This window comes from Theropithecus gelada, chromosome 4 (genome assembly GCF_003255815.1).
Source record: "Theropithecus gelada isolate Dixy chromosome 4, Tgel_1.0, whole genome shotgun sequence".
Lineage (NCBI taxonomy): Eukaryota > Metazoa > Chordata > Mammalia > Primates > Cercopithecidae > Theropithecus > Theropithecus gelada.
The window spans coordinates 6840816-6866201 of record NC_037671.1 but is presented as its reverse complement, the minus strand read 5'-3'; the positions used below and the strand labels follow the sequence as shown (position 1 = coordinate 6866201).

The 25386-nt window shown below is 44.1% G+C and overlaps 1 protein-coding gene and 1 pseudogene across 3 annotated transcripts in view; both read right to left on the bottom strand.

Annotated features, from left to right (window-relative positions):
* The window catches only part of C4H6orf201 (chromosome 4 C6orf201 homolog), a 50565-nt gene extending 26447 nt beyond the window's left edge, over positions 1–24118 (bottom strand). For all 3 annotated transcript variants that reach the window (XM_025382670.1, XM_025382671.1, XM_025382672.1), the window contains exons 1-2: positions 23813–24118; positions 14175–14373 (exon numbers count right to left, since the gene is read on the bottom strand). In XM_025382670.1, the coding sequence (XP_025238455.1) occupies positions 14175–14373; positions 23813–24005 (392 nt within the window). In that variant the 5' untranslated portion in view covers positions 24006–24118. The remainder of the gene's footprint in view (positions 1–14174; positions 14374–23812) is intronic.
* On the bottom strand, positions 2005–8997 carry LOC112622095 (annotated as a pseudogene).
* Positions 24119–25386: the final 1268 nt, after the last annotated feature.

Sequence of the window (25386 nt, the reverse complement as noted above, 5' to 3'; positions counted from 1 at the left end):
CCCAGTACTTTAACAATTGGAACTGGGTCTAAGACAATATAATAGATCAGAATGAAAGCAAATTGAGTAAGTCAAGGAGAGAAGAGACAGAGAGAGAGAGACAGAGAGAGAGAAAAGAGACAAAAGAGAGTGAGAGAAAGAAAAAGAGAAATAGAAGTAGTAAAGAAAAAACAGCATGGCCTATTCCTTTAAAAGTCAGCGTAAATTTAAAACCTATAATTGATAATTGAAGGTCTTCTCCGTGACCCTATAACACTCCAATACTACCTTGTTGTCAGTGTAAACAAGGGTGTAGCCTGAAAACACTGAGACCACTGACAACCAGTAAACTTCCTATCAAAAATCCTTAACCCAGAAACCCGCGGATGGTCCAAATGCATTCAATCTGTAGTGCCAACTGCTTTGCTAACAGAAGAAAGCAGAAAAGTAACTCTTAGAGGAAATGCCATTTTGAGCACACCTCACCAGTTCAGAATTATCCTAAGTCAAAAAAGCAAAAAGGTAGCTTACTAACTCAAATCTTAAAGTATGGGGCTATTCTCTTAGAAAAAGGTGATTTAACATTAACCAGTGAAAATTCCCTTAACCCAGCAGATTTCCTAACAGGGGATTTAAATCTTAATTACCATACAAAGGTCCAACCAGACCTAGGAGGAACTCCCTTCAAGACAGAACAATAGATGGTTCCTCCCAGGTGATTGAGAAAAAAACAACAATGGGTATTCAGTAATTGACAGGGAGACTCTTGGAAGCAGAGTTAGGAGAATTGCCTGATAATTGTTCTGCTCAAAAGTGCAAGCTGTTTGCACTCAGCCAAGCCTTAAAGTACTTACAGAATCAAAAAGTCTCTATCTCAATCCTGACTCAAAAGGTTACCTACACCCTCTCTGAAATGAATTTGCATAAGAATTGTTGTTTATGGGAGTGCATCTTGATGGGGCAGCTGGGTTGTTATGAAATACTCAGGAACCCAGCCCAGCTCTAGAACTCACCTCTGAGAACAAAGGCAATGTTGGGCACGCTGGTAAAGGACCACTAGAATCCAGCAGCCTGGACCTCTTTCTTTGTGATCAAGAAAGGCGGGAAAACAGTTGCAGGACTGCTACATTGGTGAGTGTAACTAATCCAATAAGCAGAGGTCCATGGGTGGTTACGCACCCTGGAAAGGAATAAGCATTAGGACCGTAGAGGATGCTCTAGGACTCATGCGCATCAGAAAACGACTAGGGGTGCTGGCATCCCTATGTTCTTTTATCGGATGGGAAACATTCCCCCGCAAGGTAAAATGCCCCTAAGATGTATTCTGGAGAATTCGGCCCAGTCAGAGTGTATGCACCTTTTTCCCTGTCAGACTTGAAGCAAATTAAAATAGACGTAGGTAAATTCTCAGATAACCTTGATGGCTATATTGATGTTTTACAAGGGTTAGGACAATCCTTTGATCTGACATGGAGAAATATAATGTTACTGCTAGATCAGACACTAACCGCATATGAGAGAAGTGCCGCCATAACTGCAGCCTGAGAGTTTGCCAATCTCTAGTATCTAAGTCAGGTCAATGATAGGATGACAAGAGAGGAAAGAGAACAATTCCCCACAGGCCAGCAGGCAGTTCCCAGTGTAAACCCTCATTGGGACGCAGAATCAGAACATGGAGATTGGTGCCACAGACATTTGCTAATTTGTATGCTAGAAGGACTAAGGAAAACTAGGAAGAAGCCTATGAATTATTCAGTGATGTCCAGTATAACACAGGGAAAGGAAGAAAATCCTACTGCCTTTCTGGAGAGACTAAGGGAGGCACTGATGAAGCACACCTCTCTGTCACCTGACTCTACTGAAGGCCAGCTAATCTTTTTTTTTTAGATTTGTAGAATAAAAATATTTATTCACATAATTTTAAATTAAAGTTGAGGCTAATAAATCTTTCGTGGTAATGATTTAAGTGCAAGTGATGCTTGGCTTTCTTTAACATTCATTTCTTTTCTTCTGAGTGAAGGCATATCAGTTATTCTTGAACAAGTCAATACAGCTTTGCAAAAAGAAGACATTGTTCTGTGGGGAAAAAAGTCAAGGCAGACCAATGAATTATTAAAACTTGCCATATACCTGTAATGACGCAAGTCCACCAACATAGCTTTTCACGGGAGATTTAAAGTCAGCCAGAGCAAGCTGGCCCTTCTCTTCATTAAATCCCAGATGAACTGCAACATACCACTCATCCCAATTTCATGCGGGAGAGCTCCTCTCCCTCCGTGGGTAAGGCCACCAGCCAAAGAGCTGACATTCGCTCCAGCACCTCTGCCCTCACCTGCTTGCTCCTAAATGTGATCCTGCTTACTGTAACTTCTTAGACGCTATGTCAGTGCATTGTTTTATGAAGGTGAGGGCCTTGGAAAGATTGCATAAAAGTTGCTAGAAATTAGGACTGGGAGCCGTGGCTCACACCTGTAATCCCAGCACTTTGGGAGGCCAAGGCAGGTGGATCGCCCGAGGTCAGGAGTTCAAGTCCAGCCTGGCCAAAATGGTGAAACCCTGTCTCCTGGCATGTTTTATTTCCAGTTCAGATGTTTCAATTAGATTCTTTCTAAATGCTGCCACTCCTTTCCGTTTGAAATTTATCAGTTCTTCTTTTGGAGATTTGGAAGGTTGTTCAAATTTCTGGCAGCACTCCTGCTGGTGTGCCTCAGCCAGCTTGATGTCTTTGCTCTTTAACTGGACCTTATCCAGAGATTCGTTTGAGTTATCATAGTCAATGAGGGCTTTGGTGCGTCTGTATAAGAGATCCTTAGCAACTTCGATGTTGAGCGTGTAGTATCAGAGGAGCTCTGTTAGCTTCAAATCTTCATCTGATGAAACTCAACCCTCTACTCTCCTAAGTTTCTCAAATAGCTCAGCAACCTTCAATAGGTATTTTTTGATGACTGTGGGCTCTTCTAAAGCCAGGTTATGTAAGCAGGCTGCAGTGTGAATATAGTCATCGGTAACATTTTTATGAGATCTGGTCATTTTGTCAGCTTTCACACAAGAATCTTTGATGCTATTGTAATAGTTAATAAGGAAGTTCTTCTCTTGCTCAAAGAAGTCATCTACCTCCTTAACTCCAGTAAAAAGGACTTCAGCACTTTTCACCACACTTTTGAAGAAGCCTCCAAACATCCCTTTAGTATTTTTCCACCTAACACTTAGATCCTGATCATATTCTAGGAAAACATGGAAGTGGCGATCTTTTTTTTTTTTTTTTTTTTTTTGAGACGGAGTTTTGCTCTGTAGCCCGGGCTGGAGTGCAGTGACCGGATCTCAGCTCACTGCAAGCTCCGCCTCCCGGGTTCCCGCCATTCTCCTGCCTCAGCCTCCGGAGTAGCTGGGACTACAGGCGCCCGCCACCTCGCCCGGCTAGTTTTTTGTATTTTTAGTAGAGACGGGGTTTCACCGTGTTAGCCAGGATGGTCTCGATCTCCTGACCTCGTGATCCACCCGTCTCGGCCTCCCAAAGTGCTTGGATTACAGGCTTGAGCCACCGCGCCCGGCCTGAACAGAACATTTCTAAATATAAGCTTTGGTATTAATTTTGTTTTATGATTAAGAAATCATCATTTGGACAGGTTCTTCAGTCTGCCTGGCAGGACAAAATGCATGGAAATCTCCTTTAAAATCAGTTAAGACTCTGTTCCTGCAGCCAAGAATTAACAATCAAGGGCTGAAAACTGCCTCCTTGAGCACTTTTTTTGTTTTTGGCAGACAGAGTCTTGCTCTGTCACCCAGGCTGGAGTGGAAGGCCAACTAATCTTAAAGGATAAGTTTATCACTCAGTGAGCTGTAGACATTAGAAAAAAACTTCAAAAGTCCGCTTTAGGCCAGGAACAAAATTTAGAAACCCTGTTGAACTTGGCAACCTCAGTTTTTTTATGACAGAGATCAGGAGGAGCAGGTGGAATAGGACAAACGAGATAAGAAAAAGGTCACTGCGTTAGTCATGGCCCTCAGGCAAGTGGACATTGGAGGCTCTGGAACACGGACAGTCTGGGCAAATCGAATGCCCAGTAGGGCTTGCTTCCAGTGCGGTCTACAAGGACACTTTAAAAAAGATTGTCCGAATAGAAATAAGCCGCCCCCTTGTCCATGTCCCTTATGTCAAGGGAATCACTGGAAGGCCCACTGCCCCAGGGGACAAAGGTCCTCTGAGTCAGAAACCACTAACCAGATGATCCAGCAGCAGGACTGAGGGTGCCTGGGGCAAGCACCAGCCCATGCCATCACCCTCACAGAGCCCCGGGTATGCTTGACCATTGAGGGCCAGGAGGTTAACTGTCTCCTGGACACTGGTGTGGCCTTCTCCATCTTACCCTCCTGTCCTGGACAACTGTCCTCTAGATCTGTCACTATCCAAGGGGTCCTAGGACAGCCAGTCACTAGATACTTCTCCCAGTCACTAAGTTGTAACGGGGGAACTTTACTCTTTTCACATGCTTTTCTAATTATGCCTGAAAGCCCCACTTGCTTGTTAGGGAGAGAGAGTCTAGCAAAAGCAGGGGCCATTATACACCTGAACATAGGAGAAGGGGAAACCAAGCCCCAGTACTCAGCAGGAGAAATAGAATGGGGAACCTTATGAGGACATAGTTTCCTCCCCTCAGGATGGCTAGCCACTGAAGAAGGAAAAATATTTTTGCCTGAAGCTAACCAATGGAAATTACTTAAAACCCTTTACCAGACCTTTCACTTAGGCATTGATAGCACCCATCAGATGGCCAAATTATTATTTACTGGACCAGGCCTTTTCAAAACTATCAAGCAGATAGTCAGGGCCTGTGAAATGTGCCAAAGAAATAATCCCCTGCACTGCAGGCCATACATTTCAATCCCTGTATCTTTAACCTTCTTGTTAAGTTTGTCTCTTCCAGAATCGAAGCTGTAAAACTACAAATGGTTCTTCAAATGGAGCCCCAGATGCAGTCCGTGACTAAGATCTACTGTGGACCCCTGGACCGGCCTGCTAGCCCATGTTCTGATGTTGATGACATCAAAGGCACTCCTCCTGAGGAAATCTCAACTGCATGACCCAATTCACCAGGAAGCAGTTAGAGTGGTCGTCAGCCAACCTCACCAACAGCACTTGGGTTTTCCTGTTGAGAGGGGGGACTAAGAGACAGGACTAGCTGGATTTCCTAGGCCGACTAAGAATCCCTAAACCTAGCTGGGAAGATGACCACATCCACTTTTAAACACAGGGCTTGCAACTTAGCTCATACCCGACCAGTCAGGTAGTAAAGAGAGCTCACTAAAATGCTAATTAGGCTATAACAGGAGGTAAAAAAGAGCCAATCATCTATCGCCTGAGAGCACAGGGGAAGGGACAATGATTAGGATATAAACCTAGGCAATGGCTACCCCCTTTGGATCTCCTCCCTTTGTGTGGGAGCTCTGTTTTCACTCTATTAAATCTTGCAAAAAAAAAAAAAAAAAGTGCCAAAACAATTCAATAGGGAAAGGAAAATCTTTTCTTTCTTTTTTTCTTTTCTTTCTTTTTTTTTTTTTTTTGTGAGATGAAGTCTTGCTCTGTCACCTAGGCTGGAGTGCAGTGGCGCGATCTCGGCTCACTGCAAGCTCCGCCTCCCAGGTTCATGCCATTCTCCTGCCTCAGCCTCCTGAGTAGCTGGGACTACAGGCACCTGCCACCACGCCCAGCTAATTTTTTGTATTTTTAGTAGAGACGGGGTTTCACCGTGTTAGCCAGGAGGGTCTCAATCTCCTGACCTTGTGATCCGCCTGCATCGGCCTCCCAAAGTGCTAGGATTACAGGTGTCAGCCACCGCACCTGGCCAGGAAAATCTTTTCAATACATGCCAATGGATCAACTAGATAGCCAAATAGAAAACAGAAATTAACATCAAACCAATGAATATCAAAACCTATACAAAAATAAAGTAAAATGGCCTACCAACCTAAATTTAAAGCTTAAAACTACAAAACTTCAATAAGGAAATATAGGAGCAAATCTTGGCAACCTTGGACTTGTCAAAGGATTCTTAGAACATAAAATGCAAAAACTGTAAAAGAAAAAAAATTGATGAATTGAGAATGTAAAACCTTTGTTCTTCTGTATTATCATGAAATAATGAAAGGCAAGCCACCATCTGGGATAAAATATTTGCAATGCTTGTATCAAAGAATTTCATATTGAAAATATGAAAAAAGCTCTCACAACTTCATAAGGCAAAGAAAATTTAAAGTAAGCAGAAGATGTGAACCAGTCACATCACAGAAAACGTTTGAGACATCTTTTCTAGTAGGGGCATGGAATGATGCTCCCCAAGATCAGAACACACAGGCGGCCCTTCCATTGAAATCAGCAGGGATATGTGAAAGTCAGCAGGGGTAGGAAGTGTCAGCAAGTATTTGCTAAGACCTGCCTCTAAATTCCAGAGGGATAACACATGACCAGCCCAATCACCTCCATTCATACATAAAATCCAGTGACAAGTCCCCAGAAAGAGGTTCCACACCATATGCCGGGTCTTTTTCTCTAAACCTGTCTCGGTTCCCTTGTACCCAGGCACCCAAGCATTGTTTTCCTGCCTTTCCGTGTAGGTTGGCTTGCGGCTACTGCTGCAGGATTTCTGGCCCCGCTTCTAGGGGGAACACTCTTTTTATTGGGATCTAGTCTTTCAGAGTCCTTCTTTCTCCTTCTGTATTTTATTTTCTCAAACACTTGTGATGCTAAATTTGACGTCCCAGGACATCAGGACTCTGTTTCTAGGTTTTTTTTTTCTGGATCATTCTTCCCATTTTTGTGGGACCCCTTTATTCTCATTAATGGCCTTGAGGGTAGAAAAGTATTTTTCCAGGCTTACTTTTCCCTGCAAGTGGTCAGGCCAGCTGTGATTACTTGTGAAATGCTAAAAATATCAGACTCTACACATCACAGAAGAATGATTTCCTGCTGACTTGGAAGGGCTCAATGGTTCTCACCGCTGGCTGTGCATTATCATCTCACCTGGGGAGCACTCTGAAAACAGCAAGGCTTGGCCACCGACCCTGAGATGATGGTTCAGTTGGTCTGGATGGGCCAGCAGGCATGGGTGACGCTCATATGCAGCCAGAGTTCAGAGCCACTAGAAGGTTGGCAATGAATGGCTTCCTCTGACAAAGACCCTTTGCTTGGGCAAATTCTAGTCAGGCTTCGCAACCTTCTCCTAGGCCCATGTTCACTGCCTTGTTAAATCCAGTTTTAGCAAATAACACTGCCAAGACAGTTTAGCAAGAATCCCCCACCCTCAGTACCCAATCACCCTCAATATTTGATCAAAATTCTTCAGTCCCCATCCTTGGTGTCTGATCACCCTGGCCTGCCTTCAGCAGGAATTCTGCGAGGCTGATTCAGCCAGAATTTCCCCCAGCCTTGATGTCTCCTCTTAGCAATTTTTCATCCACCAATCTCCTGCTCCTTGGCTATACATTCCCCCTAATCCCTGGTGTGTTCGAAATGGAGCAAAGTTTTATACCTGGTATCTCTCTTCCCCTGTTGCAATAGTTTTTAATAAAGTTGCCTTCACAACTGTAACTTCTGTCCAGCCCTGGTTTTCTGTGACACCTCCGAGACCTTCCTGCACACTTCCTCAGTAGGATCTGAGATATCTCATTACAAAGCATTATCCTGAGGCTGCTAGTTACTCTCCGCCTCCCCACTGTGCCCAGGGGACTGCTGCTGCCTCCAGGTGGACAATGCGGGTCATGGAGGAGGGAGGTGTCACAACAGAGTCCTTTCTTTCTTTACAAATGCACACTTCTCAATCATCAGTCTATATGATTAATTTCCGTAGTGAGCTCATTCTTCTTAAACTATGCAAAAAACTGTACTTAAGTCCCTTTGGAATTCCACAAATGCTGAATGTATGGAATGTGTAAGGGTTCTCCAGAGAGACAAAACCAGTAGAATATACTTATCTATCTGTATCTAAATGGAGAGAGAAAAACAGGGAGAAAGGAAAAGATTTTAAGGAATCAGCTCATGCAATTGAGGCCGACAAGTCTTGACATTTGTAGGACTGGTCAACAGCCTGGAAATTGGAACAGGGGTCAATGCTGCAGTCCTGAGTACAAAGGTCCTCTGGAGGCAGAATTCCTTCCCCTTCAGGGAACCTCAGCCTTTTCTCTTATAGCCTTTAATTGATTGAATGAGGCCCATCCACATTATGGAAGGTAATCTGCCTTTTTCAAAGTCTGTTGATTTAAATGTTTATCTCATCTGAAAAACGTTTTTACAGCAACATATTGGTTTGTTTGTTTGTTTGTTTGTTTGTTTGTTTTTGAGATGAAGTTTCACTCTTGCTGCGCAGGCTGGAGTGCAATGGTGTGATCTCGGCTCACCGCAACCTCCGCCTCCTGGGTTCAAGTGATTCTTCTGCCTCAGCCTCCCAAGTAGCTGGGATTATAGGCATGTGCCACCACGCCCCGCTAATTTTGTATTTTTAGTAAAGATGGGGGTTTCTCCATGTTGGCCAGGCTGGTCTCCAACTCCTGACCTCAGATGATCTGCCCACCTCGGCCTCCCAAAGTGCTGGGATTACAGGCGTGAGCCACTGTGCCAGACCTACAGCAACATCTTTACTGGTGTTTGACCAAACAGCTGGATACTGTGGCCTAGCCAAGCTGACACATAAATTAAACCATCACATGGAATGTCCATCAGTGCAAGTTTAGCCTGTAGATACACCCAAGAACCTTGATGGGCGTATCAATGTTGGTGAATCAGAGTAGACCAGGAACCCAACATGCTCAAGGGTGGCTCCAGTCCTTGCTCTGCCACTCCTACATGTGCGCCCCTGAGAAAGCATCTGTTTCTCCTGCACTCAGTTTCTTTTTCATTTCACAAGGACCACGTGGCTGTGCCAAGAGTTCTTCCAGCTCTCGGAGCATATGCGTCCTGTCTCGGTTGAAGGAGCCAGTAACAAAAGAGAGGGAAAAGAGATGTGAGAGCCTTTCGTTCGGCCACATAGAGTCAGTTATATTTTTAATTTATCTTATGATATTAGTTTAGAAAACATTAAATGTGGCCGGGTGCAGTGGCTCACGCCTGTAATCCCAACATTTTGGGAGGCCGAGGCAGGCGGATCACGAGGTCAGGAGTTTGAGACCAGCCTGGCCAACATGGTGAAACCCTGTCTCTACCAAAACAGAAATTAGCCAGGTGTGGTCCCAGCTACTCGGGAGTCTGAGGCAGAAGAATCGCTTAAACCTGGGAGGAGAAAGTTGCAATGAGCTGAGATCACGCCACTGCACTCCAGCCTGGGCAACAGAGCAAGACCCAGACTCTGTCTCAAAAAAAAAAAAAAAAAAAAATTAGCCAGGTGTGGTGGCGCATGCCTATAATCCCAGGTACTCGGCAGGCTGAGGCAGGAAAATTGCTTGAACCTGAGAAGCAAAGGTTGCAGTGAGCCGAGATCATGCCACTACACTCCAGCCCAGGTGACAGAACAAGATTCCATCTCAAAAAAAAAAAAAAGAAAAGAAAAGAAAAATGGCCAGGCATGGTGGCTCAGGCATGGTGGCTCATGCCAGTAATCCCAATACTTTGTGAGGCTGAGGCTGGAGGATCTCCTGAGGTCAGGAGTTCGAGACCAGCCTGACCAACATGGCAAAACCCCATCTCTAACTAAAAATACAAAAATTAGCTGGGTGTGGTGGTGCACGCCTGTAACCCCAGCTACTCGGGAGGCCAAGGAGGAGAATCGCTTGAACCTGGGAGCCAGAGTTTGCAGTGAGCCAAGATTGTGCCATTGCACTCCAGCCTGGGTGACAAGAGCGAGACTCCATCTCAAAAAAAAAAAAAAAGGAAACATTAAACGTTTTTCTTAAATGCTTACACAGCCCACAAGTGGAGTAGCAAATCAATGCAGACACTATAACATGGTAAGTACAATATACAGGAGGAGTGGCCCCAAGTCAGGATAAATTGCAAATGTCTGTGGCAGAGAGGTGGGCAAAGTAAAACCCATTGACTACTAGCTCCTGTCTTCAGTTGCTACCACACTGATGCAACAAAACATTACGGAATCTAAACTAAAATTCTCATATGGCACAAACAGCCCTCTTCTGTTCAAGTACTGCTTTTGTCACACTTACCAAGAGAAAAAAAAAAATTAAGCCCTAGAGTTCATATAAATATGGCATATTGAGCCAGTAAATACAGTTTACAAGTAATTATAATTTACATGCAGTATCCAGTAGGGATTTACAGTATTATAGAGCTGGGGGTTGGAATCCTGCCAGCTTCACCAACAGGGATAAGACACCACCATCTGCAGCTCTAGACTTAGAAAATCTGTTTACCAGCATGGTCCCGGGACTCCTGGCTTTTGTGCCTGCTGATTTGTTTACATAGCATAGCACTGAAGGAACTTTGTCAAAATCAACAGGCCTCATGTATGGTCTGCCTGTTTTGTGGCCCTAAAACTGCTATTGCCATGTGAGAGAGAGGCCTTATCCTCTCTGTGCTAGTGGGGATTAACAGCATAAACTGAGCAAATGTTGGCCAGGGCAGGTTCAAGGTTAAGACCTACAGTTGGCTCAATCTAACATGTGAAAATACTGTAGAATGCATTCAAATAGTACTTCATACTTGTCAAAACTCAATTTCACAGTCATTGCTCTATCAGTGTCACAACTCTGATACAACACGAGGTATTAGTAGCACCATTTTACAGGTGGTCAAGGACATGAATCAGTAGTGTTCAGTAGTTCTTAGATAAAAACAAAGATATTCTTCTATTAAATTGACATAATAATTGCACATATTTATGGGCTACAGTGTGATGTTTTGATGCATGTTTACAATGTGTAATGATCAAGTCAAGGTAATGAGCATATCATCACCTCAAATAATTTTCATTTCTTTGTGTTGGGAACAGTCAAGATATCCTCTTCTAGCTATTTGAAAATAAACAAAAAAAAAATGATTGTTGGCTATAACCACCCTACAGTGTTATAGAACACCAGAACTTATTCCTCCTGTCTAGCTGTACTTTTGTATCTGGTAACCAACCTCTGGCTATCCACCCCTCGCCGTTACCCTTCTCAACCTCTGGCAACCACTATTCAACTCTCTACTTCTGTGAGATCAGCGATTTTAGCTTCCACGTATGAATGAGAGCAGGCAGTATTCTTCCCCACTTCTTCTCACTGCCCCCACTACCCTTCCCAGCCTCTAGAAGCCAGTCTTCTACTCTCTACCTCCGTGAATACAATTGTTTTAATTTTTAGCGTCCACAAATGAGTGAGAACAGTGTGAAGTTTGTCCTTCCGTGCCTTGTTTATTTCACTTAATATAATGTCCTCTAGACTCATCCATGTTGCCTCGTATGACAGGATTTCATTCCTTTTTATGCTAAAAAGTATTCTTTTGTGTATATACACCACATTTTTAATTCATTCATCTGTTGATGGAAAGCTAGGTTGATTTCATGTCTTGGCTGTTGTGAATAGTGCTGCAATGCACATGGGAGGGCAGACAGCTCTTTGACATACTGATTTACTTTCCTTTGGGTTCATACCTAGTAGTGGGATTGCTGGGTCATATGGTAGTTCTAGTTTTAAGGACAAAGCTATTATTGATGATTCTTAATAATAGTCAGGCTTGCTTTGGCTAAAGAATGAATTCTCTCAAGGGTGTCAGTTAAGTCACAAAGAATTAAGAATGATAAAGTTATAAAATGATGATATTTACCATGTTACCAGGTAAGAGGGGAAGAATCATTAATGCCAGGAGGCATCCTCAGAACTAGAACAATTAATTCAGCAGATCCTTCAGGAATCTGGAGTCATAGCAACCACGACAAGGTTCATGATTGATTGATTGCAAAATGGGCCTAATCCTCCAACCTTTCCTGTACCCAAGCCCCCTGCAACACGACTTTGCAGCTCCTTCCACTGAGGCGAAGCCTGTTTCTCCCCTCTTGAATCCCTGCCCAATACTGTTTTCCCACTTCCACTTTGATACAACGCCACTCCCAGGAAACCTTTTGCATTCTTATTTCTGTCTCAGCACTTCAGACTCCAACTTGTAACACTAGGAATACAAAAATAAATAAGATAGGCTGACAGTCCCTGCTTTTAAGGAAAGCAAATAAATGTTTGTAGAATAAAATGTTTAAAAAAAAAAGAGTATCATTTCCTGTGTTCTGATACTCTAGTTATATTTTCAGAAACCAAACTAGGATGTAAAGATCTATAACTTCAGATGAAGACATCAGGACCTAAAACTGAGGTGTATAAACTTTCTATGGTTGTGAAACTTGGATTTTTAAAAATAGGCCTTGGGTTATTCTGTCTTCACATTGCTATAAAGAACTACCTGAGACTGGGTAATTTATGAAGAAAAGAAGTTTCATTGAATCATAGATCCACAGGTTTAACAGGAAGCATGACTGGGAGGCCTCAGGAAACTTACAATCAGGGCAGAAAGCAAAGGTGAAGCCAGGCACGTCTTACCGTGATGGAGCAGGAGAGAGTGAGCGAGCGAGCGGGGAGGTGCCACACTTTAAAACCAACAGATCTCCTGAGAACTCACTCACTATCACGAGAACAGCACGCAGGAAATCTGTCCCCATGACCCAGTTGCCTCCCACCAAGCCCCTCCTCCAACATGTGGGGATTACAGTTCAAAATGGGATTTGGGTGGGGACAGAGCCAAATCACATCAGGCTTCCAAAGCAAGGTCAAATAATCTTCACTTGAGTAATCAGATATCATCACTTAATATATCCTTTACCTACTTCTGGACAAAAATGTAGTGTCTTTGCATTGTCCAGAAAATACCATGGTCACTGACCACCTTCTTTTATAATACATCTTTGCCTTCTTCGGCTACGAATATTTAAATCAAATTGGCAAATTATGCCACCGAGGACACTGAAAAAAATGTAGACAAGGACTCTATTTCACCAGGGCAATGATCCCAGGGGAAGCTTCCAGTTCAGGCAAATTCATGAGCTGGGACTGTCTCCCGGTTATGTTACCTTCAAATCAGAACTGATCCTGTCTTTGTAGCAACATATACATTTATCCTGTCAACCTGGCAAAATTGCTTGAATACCTACTATGTAAAAAGTGTAGGCATCATTGCATTGTACAGCAATACGTGCAGCAATATGAAAGAAACAAATATAGACCAGGCATGGTGGCTCACGCCTGTAATCCCAGCACTTTTCAGAGGCCAAGTGGGCATATCAGCTAAGGTCAGGAGTTTGAGACTAGCCTGGCCAACATGGCGAAATCCCATTTCTACCAAAAATACCAAAAAAAATTAGCCTGGTGTGGTGGCACCTGCCTGTAATCCCAGCTACTCAGGAGGCTAAGGCAGGAGAATCACTGGAACCCCGGAGGCAGAGGTTACGGTGAGCTGAGATAGCACTACTGCACTCCAGCTTGGGTGACAGTGTGAGACTCAGTCTCAAAAAAAAAGAAAAGAAAAGAAACAAATATAGAAACACCATCTATCTGGCATAAGCAGGCAAAGAAGTGCACCAAAAAAGATAATTTGTCAAGGAACCGAAGCTTATGACTTTGAGCACCAGAATCCAACCAACTCCACATCCCCACTGTTACCACCTGGGCCACCATCCCTTGCCTGTAGATCTGTAAAATCTCCCAACCACTCTCCTCCACCTACGCAATCCTGGGAGGCCAGAGAGGATTTGAGTCAGATCATGCCAGTCCTCTTGTTAAGACTGTCCAGTGGTGCTCCAGTTCTCTCCACGTAAAATCTGGCAGGCCAGGGATAAAGCCAAAGCTCCACTACATCCTGCTATGGTATCCTAGCCCCTGGTCATGCCAACAGTGGGCATGAAAAACCAAGTTGCTTCACAACTTATGCAGCCAAAAAGCCCCACAGCTCACTGGTTGGGTTTCTCTCCAAGTTTCGCACTCTGTTCTCGCTAGATTTCTGCTCACTATTCTAGACTGCAATGGGCCATAGGACCCACACTCCTGCTCCCATCTCCATGAGTTTACTCCCAGTAAGGGCTCCTCTAGCAGCTTGGGGGTGGGTAAAAATGGGGCCTATGTGCTTTTATATAGAGCAGTGCTTATCATTTTTTAGCTAAGGCATGTAGAGATTTTGTGATCACCCTGTGTGTCCCTAAATATATCCACGTAAAGCAGAAATCAGAGTCTACCTGACAACTATGGTGGACATTGGAGGCTCTTTCGTGTTTCTCGTCAGCAAGTGACATTTCTTCCACCCGTCAGTTACATTGTTGATGATTTTTCTTTTCCACAGGGGCATTCTGTTCGGCTTTGGGGTCAGATTAATCTCTTTTGGCAATTCATGTCTTGCTAAGATTCTTTCCAAGCCAGAGAGCTCAGGATTCTCACCTGGTAATAGAATAAGCATTAATACATTCAATGTTCCTCTCCATCTTTGCATAGCAAGAGTTAACAAGGCAGATTTGAAAACATATATATGCAGCTTGATAATCCCTATTTAGCTTTGTCATTCCTTTATTCCAACAATATTACTGGGCACCATTTAGATCTTAGCCTGGTCCTAGACATCTAGCAGATACATTGTAAGTAAATAAAAGAATGAACAAGGCCAGGCATGGTGGCTCACGCCTGTAATCCTAGCATTTGGGAGGCTGAGGCGGGCGGATCATGAGGTCAGGAGATCGAGACCATCCTGGTTAACACGGTGAAACCCCGTCTCTACTAAAAATATAAAAAATTAGCTGGGCGTGGTGGCGGGCGCCTGTAGTCCCAGCTATTCGGGAGGCTGAGGCAGGAGAATGGTGTGAACCCGGGAGGCGGAGCTTGCAGTGAGCTGAGATCCGGCCACTGCACTCCAGCCTGGGCGACAGAGCGAGACTCTGTCTCAAAAAAAATAAAAAAATAAAAAAGAATGAACAAACAAGCAAACAAGCAGGCAGGCTGGAACCACACAAATAGAGTTGGTTATGTGTGCATTCTCAAACTAAGGGCAAGTTACATACAATTATTATTATTATTGTGATTCTTATTTTCCCTTTAATTGCATACTTAATTGGAGATGCACATTTTGAAGCTTCCCGGAAGAAATAGGGTGAATGTTAACATTATTGTCAGGCCACGTAACTTGGGGCCCCCTTTTATTGGTGATTTTGCCTGAGCAAGGGTTACAACATGGATGGAACTGAAAACAACAGCATGCTCTGTCAGTTAGAATGTGGGAGTGTAACTTACCGTTCTTTTTGATTCCACAAAATTCATTTCTGGCCAGAAATGAACTGTTTTTTCTTGCTCTGTTATAAGTGTGTCTATTTTCAGCTATGTCAGTGGGAAATGCCTGCCTTCTTTTGGGTGTTCCAATAACTGAGACTTGAGGTTTGGATTGTTGCAGCCTGCTGTAGGGACTCTGGATGGCCAGTGGCACAGTTACAGCGCATGGTAGAGCCGCTTGGAGATGAAGTCAATACCAGAGGGGCTTAGATCCTGTGTTATCAGAAATGGAATAGCATCCCTCCCTGGTCAGCCAGCACCTCCGTGAGAGCTCCAGGATGGAGTGCAGTGGTGCAATCATACCTCATTCCAGCCTCGACCTCCTGCGCTCAAGCGATCCTCTGACCTCAGCCTCCTCAGCAGCTGGGACTACAGGCATGCACCACCACACCCAGCTAATTTTTGTTATTTGCAGAGATGGGGGTCTCATTTTGTTGCCTAGGTTCATCTCATTCCCAGCTTCAAGTGATCCTCCTGCCTCAGCCTCCCAAAGTTAACTTTATATTTAAAATACAAAAGAAAAACCTGGGTTTTTGTTTTTTGTTTTTTGTTTTTTTTAAAATTACGGGTGTTTAGTTCTTTTTCTTTCTTCCTTCATGTAATCATTTCTGGGTAACCAATATAGAGTAATATAGGCAAAGCATCCTTCAGGTGAAGAGGAGATTGACAGGAAAAGGAACAAAACCTATTTTTAAGGTCAAAAGAAATTTCTTCTGGAAGGAAGGCCTTCGACCCAGCAGCAGCAAGACAGCAGTCTCCATGTTTAAATTCTTGGTCTGGTGGATGAAAGTCAGAGAAAGAGGGCCATGTCTGCAGGATGCATATGCAAGGAAATCACTATATGTTTGGAAATGGCATCTTGGCAATGGAGCAAACTTTTAGTGATGAATTCAAGACCTCAAAGGCCAATGTGTTCCCAATGACTGACTGGACTCAGCCTGAGGCCAGGTCCCTGAAGGCACAAACTCAGGACTCTGAGGGGTCATTTCTTACCCCTTAATGCCGTTCACCTCAGCCACATGATCCTCCTTAAACTGGCTTCCAACCATAGCAAAGAATCACTGCACCCAAATACCCCTGAAACAAAGGCACCCCGCTGCTGCTTGGCAGTGGCACATGGCAGGAATTACCAGCTGCTAAACGTGTATGGACGTCTATCGCCGTCTACATTGGGAGGCTACGGAGACAAAATCTAAATCTACATAGAATGGGAATGTCTCTAGAAAATCAAAACCCATCTCTCCAACTTCACATAAATAATTACTGCATTTTTCAATGTTAATGTTGCATTTTAATTACAAAAGTAAAAGGTTTCCATTGGAATAATTAACATGAAACAACTCAGCAAAGTCTACACAGTAAAAAGGGGAAGTTTTGCTTCGTTTTCCTTCTCCAAGCTCTATCCTTTCTCTGGAGGTAGCCGCTGTCCTGAATTTCCTAAGTCTCCTTCAAAACTCTTTTCTATGCATTTATAGACACATATATATATATGTACACATGTAGAGTTTTCTTTTGGCATACATGGATCTATACTGTGTATCTTCCTTTGCAGCTTCTTACAACTCTATAATATGTACTGGAGATATGTTAAGGTCAACCTTCTTTTTAACAGTATTCTACTGTATGGATATATGCCTTCATTTAATTATTCAGCTACTGGATGTCATAGGTTGTCTAAATTTTTGACTATTATAGACCATGTTTCAGTGCATGGCCATGTTTATCTATTTTTGTGCTCAGGTACAAGTTATTTCTGTAGGATAATAACTAGAAGTGGAATTGCTAAGTTGAAGGACATGTACATGTAACAGTATGTGAAAATATACCTTTTTCTGTTGGGTCTGTTTTCTCCAAGGCCCCAAAGTCTGAGAAAACTCGAGTAGGTGCCAGACACCTATTCATGCACAAGACATCCATCCATATGTGAAAAAACGGAGCATTCATTCAGGATTCCTTGAGGCACTTGAGGATTTCTTTAGGCACAGAGTTGGGGCAGTGCTGTGTACTATGTCATTCCCCTTCCCGCTCTTGGCTTTAAGGGGACTTTAGAGAAGTATCTGGGGAATGGGACTATGTCTCCTAACACTGGTGCGTCAGTCTCCTAGGGCTGTCCTAACAGTACCACAAAGGGGGTCACTTAAAACAACAAATTCATTGTTTCACAATTCAGGAGGCTGGAAGTCAGAAATCAAGGTGGCAGCGAGGCCATGCTGAAGCCTTGAGGGGAGAATCTGTCTTTGTCTCTTCAGAGTTTCTGGAGTCTGCCTGCAATCCTTGGTATTCCTGGACTGTGGATGTATCGCTCCCATCTCTGTCTCTATTGTCACAAGAGATGTCTCTTTCTTCTTATAAGGACACCAGTGTCTCTTTCTTCTTATAAGGACACCAGTCATACTGGATGAAGAACCCTCTCTATACATATTATGACCTCATCTAAGTCTACTTACTTCTGCACCCTGTAAAGACCCTATTTCCAAATCTAGTCACATTCTGGGCCCCTGGGAGTTAGGACTTCAATGTGTCTTGTTGAGAGACAATATATGTTGTTGAGGGACATCTATGCATTTTGTGGAGCCCATAACACCTGGAAACATAATGGTGAGTGGCTGGGATCACAGCTGCCTGTGGCCACAGAGAAAAGACGGCAGTGTTGGAAGCCAACTGTGCTTTCATTAACTGGGTGAAGGTATGGGGAGCAAGGGCACAGATTTTCTATGAGCTAAATGTAAACCCCAGCTGGGCTTGGTGGCTCACACCTGGAATCCCAGCACTTTGGGAAGCCGAGGTGGGTGGATCACTTGAGGTCAGGAGTTTGAGACCAACCTGGCCAACATGGCAAAACCCTGTCTCTACTAAAATTCAAAAATTAGCCAGGTGTGGTGGCACATGCCTGTAATCCCAGCTACTTGGGAGGCTGAGGCAGGAGAATCGCTTGAACCCGGGAGGCGGAGGTTGCAGTCAGCCGAGATCACACCACTGCACTCCAGCCTGGGCAACAGAGTGAGACTCTGTTTCAAAACTAAAGAAACTAACTAAATAACTAACTAAATAAATAAAAATGTAAACCCCTTAGAAAATACAGTTGACCCTTGAATAACATGGAGGTTAGGGGCTCTGACCCCTGCCCAGTTGAAAATAAGTATATAAGTTTCTTTTGTTAAAGAGTCTTGGCTGGACTCGGTGGCTCATGTCTGTAATCCCAGCACTTTGGGAGGCCGAGGCGGGTGGATCACAAGGTCAAGAGATCGAGACCATTTGGCCAACATGGTGAAACCCCGTCTTTACTAAAAATACAAAAATTAGCCGAGAGTGGTGGCGCATGCCTGTAATCCCAGCTACTCGGGAGGCTGAGACAGAGAATTGCTTGAACGTGGGAGATGGAGGTTGCGGTGAGCCAAGATCACGCCATTGCACTCCAGCCTGGGCAACAAGAGCAAAACTCCGTCCCAAAAAAAAAAAAAAAAGTCTTGCTATGTTGCCCAGGCTGGTCTCAAACTCCTGGGCTCAAGCGATCCTCCTGCCACAGCCTTCTGAGTAGTTGAGCGTGGTAGTCTAGCACCTGTACCACGCCACCACATCCAGCTACTTTTTTGACTTTTGATTTACTCAAAACTTTTACTGATAGCCTACTGTTGACCAGAAGCCTTACTGTTAACATAAACAGTTGATTAACACATATTGTAAATGTTATATGCATTATACATCACATTCTTAACGTAAGCAAAAAAATGTTATTAAGAAAATCATGGCCGGGCGCGGTGGCTCAAGCCTGTAATCCCAGCACTTTGGGAGGCCGAGGCGGGCGGATCACGAGGTCAGGAGATCGAGACCATCCTGGCTAACACGGTGAAACCCCGTCTCTACTAAAAATACAAAAAACTAGCCGGGCGAGGTGGCGGGCGCCTGTAGTCCCAGCTACTCGGGAGGCTGAGGCGGGAGAATGGCGGGAACCCGGGAGGCGGAGCTTGCAGTGAGCTGAGATCCGGCCACTGCACTCCAGCCTGGGAGACACAGCGAGACTCCGTCTCAAAAAAAAAAAAAAAAAAAAAAAAAAAAAAAAAAAAAAAAAAAAAAAAGAAAATCATGGCCAGGCGCAATGGCTCATGCCTGTAATCCCAGCACTTTGGGAGGCCGAGGTGGGTGGATTGCTTGAGGTCAGGAGTTCAAGACTAGCCTGACCAACATGGGAAACCCCATCTCTACTAAAAATACAAAAATTAGCCGGCCATGGTAGCGGGTGCCTGTAATCCCAGCTACTTGGGAGGCTGAGACAGAGAATCACTTGAAATCAGGAGGTGGAGGTTGCAGTGAGCCAAGATAGCACCACTGCACTCCAGCCTGGGAGACAGAGCAAGACTCTGTCTCAAAAAAAAAAAAAAAAAAAAAAAAAAAGAAAAGAAAATAATAAGGAAAAGAAATACATTGACACCACTGTATTTATCAATACTATAAGCTTACACCATCTGCTTACAAGAAAAATTGTCTGTCTGAAGTGGCAGGCAACTATTCAATATACAGTACATATCAAGCAACTCAACTTTTTCTTACAACTTCCTGACTTTTCGCTGCTTCTTGGGAGTACTTCCAGCATCACTAATGGCACTTTGTGTGGGTCCCATGGTGTTATTCAAGTTTTATGGTATTGCACTAAACACAAAAAAATGCATGAGAACTGTGAAATCACTTTACTGTGATATGTAATTTACTAGAGAGATGAGCTGCTCACACAGAGATGACTGGCATCACATGGCATTTTAAGTGGCTATTCACACCACTTGAGCTCACAGCAAGAGCAACGGGAGGTGGTTATGAAATTACTACAGCACTACGGTATTGCTACAGTTACTTTTCTACAGTTAGGATTTAATACTGCATCTTTTTTTTTTTTTTTTTTTGAGGTGGAGTTTTGCTCTTGTTGCCCAAGCTACAGTGCAATGGCATGATCTCAGCTCACTGCAGTATCTGCCTCCCGTGTTCGAGAGAGTCTCCTGCCTCAGCCTCCTGAGTAGCTGGGATTATGGGTGCCAACCACCACACCTGGCTACTTTTTGTATTTTTAGTAGAGACTGGGTTTCAACATGTTGGCCAGGCTGGTCTTGAACTCCTGCCCTCAGGTGATCTACCCCCTCGGACTCCCAAAGTGCTGGGATTACAGGCATGAGCCACTGCGCCGGGCCTAATACTGCATCTTTATTCTCATTTACATTTCCCTTGACTGTGAATGACACCAAATACAGTCTGTAAGTGCTTGTGTAAGTTTTTATAAATTTTAACTTTTCCTAATAGGTTTGTGTACATTTTATGGTAGTAAATGATAAAGTAGACTAGTATCTACATATATTCTATGCAGTCACGACATTCCTTTTTCTCTTTTTTTTTTTTTTTTTTGAGTCTCCCTCTGTTGCCCAGGCTGGAGTGCAGTGACACAATCTCAGCTCGCTGCAAACTCCACCTCCCAAGTTCAAGCAATTCTCCTACCTCAGCGTCCCAAGTAGCTAGGATTACAGGCGTGTACCACCACACCCGCCTAATTTTGTGTTTTTAGTAAAGAGAGGGTTTCACCATGTTAGTCAGACTGGTCTCGAACGCCTTACCTCAAATGATCCACCTGCCTCAGCCTCCCAAAGTGCTGGAATTACAGGCATGAGCCACCATGCACACCACCCTAATTTTTTCTTAATTTTTTGTTATTTCTGGACTATATGATTGGTCTACAAATTTTTTCAAATTGTGGCAAATCTTCAAAAAAATTTCCAACATATTTATTGAAAAAAATCCACCTATTGTGGACCAGAGAGAGACCTTGGGGTGTATACAGAAGGATATCTTTATTATCGAGTGCACTTAGACCCAGCAGATTTAACGTCCAAAGACTGGGCACAGAACAAAGACAGTACTTGACTTTTATACTTCATAAAAGGGGGTGGGCTAGCTTGAAGCAAGCTTACAGTGGTGTGAAAGTAGGGATAGAGAGGCAGGATAAAGTTGTAACAGGTTCATAACTCAGGATTACACATGACCATTACCAAGCAACCCAATGTCTGTTATCTAGATTTTGCCTAGGCATGGGCTTACCCTATAACCTTCATTATGGTGCCCAGGTGGCCACAACTCAGGCCTATTTAGAGGCTCATGACCTTCACTCTACTGCTTAGACAAAACAGAATTACTTTAAGTTACTATTTACAGAGAACAGGAATCTATAAACTTATTCCATAAAACAAAGGAAAATTTGTTTTTCTTCTCCCTGTGTTGAGGGAGTGCTGGGAGTTTCCAGAGCACATTAGATAGTATTACTAAAACTTTTTCTGGGTCTGGGCTGTGCCTGTTGCTGCCTTTGGGAAAAGTCAGCCTAATCCAGGAAAGTTTATTTCTTTTTTTCGTTGATTTTATTTTTCTTTAATCTCCTGCCACACCATAAGTGGACCTGCACAGTTCAGATGAGCTGTTCAAGGGTCAGCTGTAGTCGTTTGGCGCCTGCTTGAATAGGAGGATCTCAGGAGGGTTTCCGTCAAAAGATGATGCAATTTCCGTTGAAATAGGATCGAAGTGAATCTTACAAAAGCTGGGGAAGGCGGTGCTATGGTCTGATGTTCATGCCCCTCAAAATTCATATGTTAAATCCTAACCTCCAAGGTGACGGTATTATATGGTGGGTAGGCCTTTAAGAGGTGATCAGGTCATGGGGGCGGTGCCTTATAAACTAGGCCTGAGAGAGATACCCATCCCAGCCCCTTCCGCTACATGAAGACGCAGCAAGAAGGTGCCATCTATGAACCAGAAAGTTGTCTCCAAACATAGTATCTGCCTTGATTTTAGACTTCCCAGCCACCAGAACTATGAGAAATAAATTTTTCTGTTTATAGGCTACCCAGTCTATAGTATTTGTTGTTATTTTTGTTTTTTTTGAGCGGAGTCTCGCTCTTGTCGCCCAGGCTGGAGTGCAATGGCACGATCTCGGCTCACTGCAACCTCCACTTCCAAGGTTCAAGCGATTCTCCTGCCTCAGCCTCCCAAGTAGTTGGGATTACAGGCACCCATCACCACATCTGATTGCTTTTTGTATTTTTAATTGAGATGGGGGGGGTTTCACCATGTTGGCCAGGCTGGTCTTGAACTCCTGATCTCAGGTGATCTGCCCATCTTGGCCTCCCAAAGTGCTGGGATTACAGGCGTGAGCTACGGCTCCTGGCTTCGGAATTGCATCTTAATCTCTGTGGCAGCTGCTATTTTGTTTTCTAAGTTCATGAGCACAGGTGGCTGCCTCTACCTTTGTCTTCCACTTAAGCAGGAACAATTTAGGAAGCAGACTCCACCCAATGCTGCAAATTGGCCTCATTATCAATGACCCCGACAGAATTTCAGGAGTGGCAGGCCACTCCAAACTGCACAAAGTACAGGTTGCTTATAATCCCCAGGAGAAAAGAAAATCTCCAGCTTCTTCGTGGTGCAATCATGGCCATAGGAGGAAGGACTAGCAGGAAACAGAGCAAAGGAACAAAGTTCAAAGCCTGCCCTCTTTCCACGTGGAAGTTCTCTCCCTAATCTTAAAATCAAATATAAAGCTTAAATTGTAAATTGAGCAGCATTTCCCGCTCAGTACCCTTTCCATTTTCCCACAGGTAAGCTTTGCCTAAAGAAGAGGGTCAGGCCTGGCCGTGCGCAGTGGCTCACACCTGTAATCCCAGCACTTTGGGAGGCTGAAGCAGGCAGATCACGAGGTCAGGAGATCGAGACCATCCTGGCTAACTCAGTGAAAACCCGTCTCTACTAAATATACAAAAAAAAAAAACTAGCCGGATGTGGTGGCGGGCACCTGTAGTCCCAGCTACTCAGGTGCCTGAGGCAGGAGAATGGCATGAACCCAGGAAGCGGAGCTTGCCGTAAGCTGAGATTGCGCCACTGCACTCCAGACTGTGTGACAGAGACAGACTCTGTCTCAAAAAAAAAAAAAAAAAAAAAAAAGCGGGTCAGGCCTAACTTGGCTCACAAAAGACTATTTATGCAAAAGGAACATGAAGCAGCAATGGATAATCAGCACATGAGCACATTCCGGAATACGCTTGGAAGCCCATGGATGGGCACATGTGTCTAGAGGACCAATCACCCCGACAATGTAAAGAACGAGTTCTGACCGGGTGCAGGGGATCCCACCTCGAATTCCAGCACTTTGAAGGCAAAGGCGGGCGGATCACTTGAGCTTGGGAGTTTGAGACCAGCCCGGGCAACATGGCAGTGTGAGGGGCTGGGGGCATCTCTACAAAAATTTAAAAATTAGACATGGTGGTGGCAATGCACCTGTAGTCCCAGCTACTGGGGAGGTCGAGGTGGAGGATCACATGAGCCCAGGAGTTCGAAGCTGTGGTGAGCCATGATTATTGCACTCCTGCACTCCAGCCTGGGGGATAAAGCGAGAGCCCCATCTCAAAAAATAATAAAAAGAAACTAAGTAAAATAAAGAGTAAAAGTTCTTACTTACGGCTTAAAGTAGAGGCAGTTTGTATCAAGATAAAGTGTATGCTTACTGAAAAGAACTCACGCCCACCCTCCACCCACATACATTTTTTCTTGTCCTCTTCACTCCTGTATGAATAAAGCGTCTCCATTAGGTGATTAGGAAGCAGCTTGTGGAGGCTGGACAGCGTGTCAAACGTGTGACACAAAACTTCTGGCTGGGCATAGTTTTTCGGCTTCTTACACTTATCAAGGAGTGAAAATTTCATCATGCTGGAGCTGCTGCTGGCTGTTCTCATGATACCGGTTGCATCACAGAGAAGAACAAACTGAGAACGTGAGGAGTGGAGGGATGTGCAATTGTTCTCCTGGCAAGCTTTCCTCCATCTCAAAGATACTTTGAGATCTCTTACTGCCTGGCATTCCGAGAGTCACAATGGCCCAGGCATTGGTCCGGAACCCTGAGTGCTCATCCTACGTTTTCAAAGCAGACAAAACCAGCCCATTGAAAATATCCTGCCAAGCCATTCAGGGATTTTTGGCAGAAACTCCAGTCTTGTGTCTGGACATGGACCATTTCTGGGGAAAACTGAGAGCTTTGCTAAAAGGAAGAGGGGAAAGTGGGGGCGCGCATATCCGGTGATATTTTCCCATCTGGTACTTTGTAGAAGCCTTGCTCCCAGTATGTACCTAATTAAGGCTCCACAGACCTACCAGGCCCAAAGAGAGAGTGGTTACATCAGTGCAGTCCTCAGCATAACCGAGGAAAGAGCTTCATCGTCCAAAACTGAGCAAATGCCCAGATTAACACAGGTAAGAAGCCAAACTGCTTCTTATGTTCTTATCCAAACTAATACCAAGAAAACAAAGTAAACAAATGCTCAACTGGAGCTTTCCCGGTAAGAAGCCATTCTTCATTGTAGACCAAAACGCACAGAACAATAGAAGTATTAAATAATCTTAAATCACCACACCTGATAGCACAGCCCAGCGCAAGATAGAAGCGGCTAAGAACTACTATCAGATTTAGAACAAAAATGCAAATAATAGAGTTTGTTACAGCTACTTTTAGATTTCAGCATGCTTTACCAGGAGCCAGGTTCCCCGTAATTGTTCTACTCTTCATGAACCAGCTAGAGAAGCACATTGCAGGCTGGTGAGAAGCAGAGAAGGCGTGTGAGCCTAGCATGCTATGGCAAATCTGGGAGCTTGGACCAGCTTTTCACCAACCTTAAAAACATTTGGCCAAGACTATTAAAGCATCATTATTATACCATATGACACATTAGTGGCCAGAGCGGCAAATATAAAATTCCATTCATATATGCATACGTATAGATCTATAGATGTATTTTTTTTTTTTTTTTTGAGATGGAGTTTTGCTCTTGTTGCCCAGGCAGGAGTGTAATGGCGTGATCTCGGCTCACCGCAACCTCTGCCTCCCAGGTTCAAGCAATTCTCCTGTGTTGGCCTCCCGAGTAGCTGGGATTACAGGCATGCGCCACCACGCCCAGCTAATTTTGTATTTTTTTTTTTTTTTTTTTTTTTTTTTTTTTTTTTTTTTTTTTTTTTTGAGACGGAGTCTCGCTCTGTCACCCAGGCTGGAGTGCAGTGGCCGGATCTCAGCTCACTGCAAGCTCCGCCTCCCGGGTTCACGCCATTCTCCTGCCTCAGCCTCCC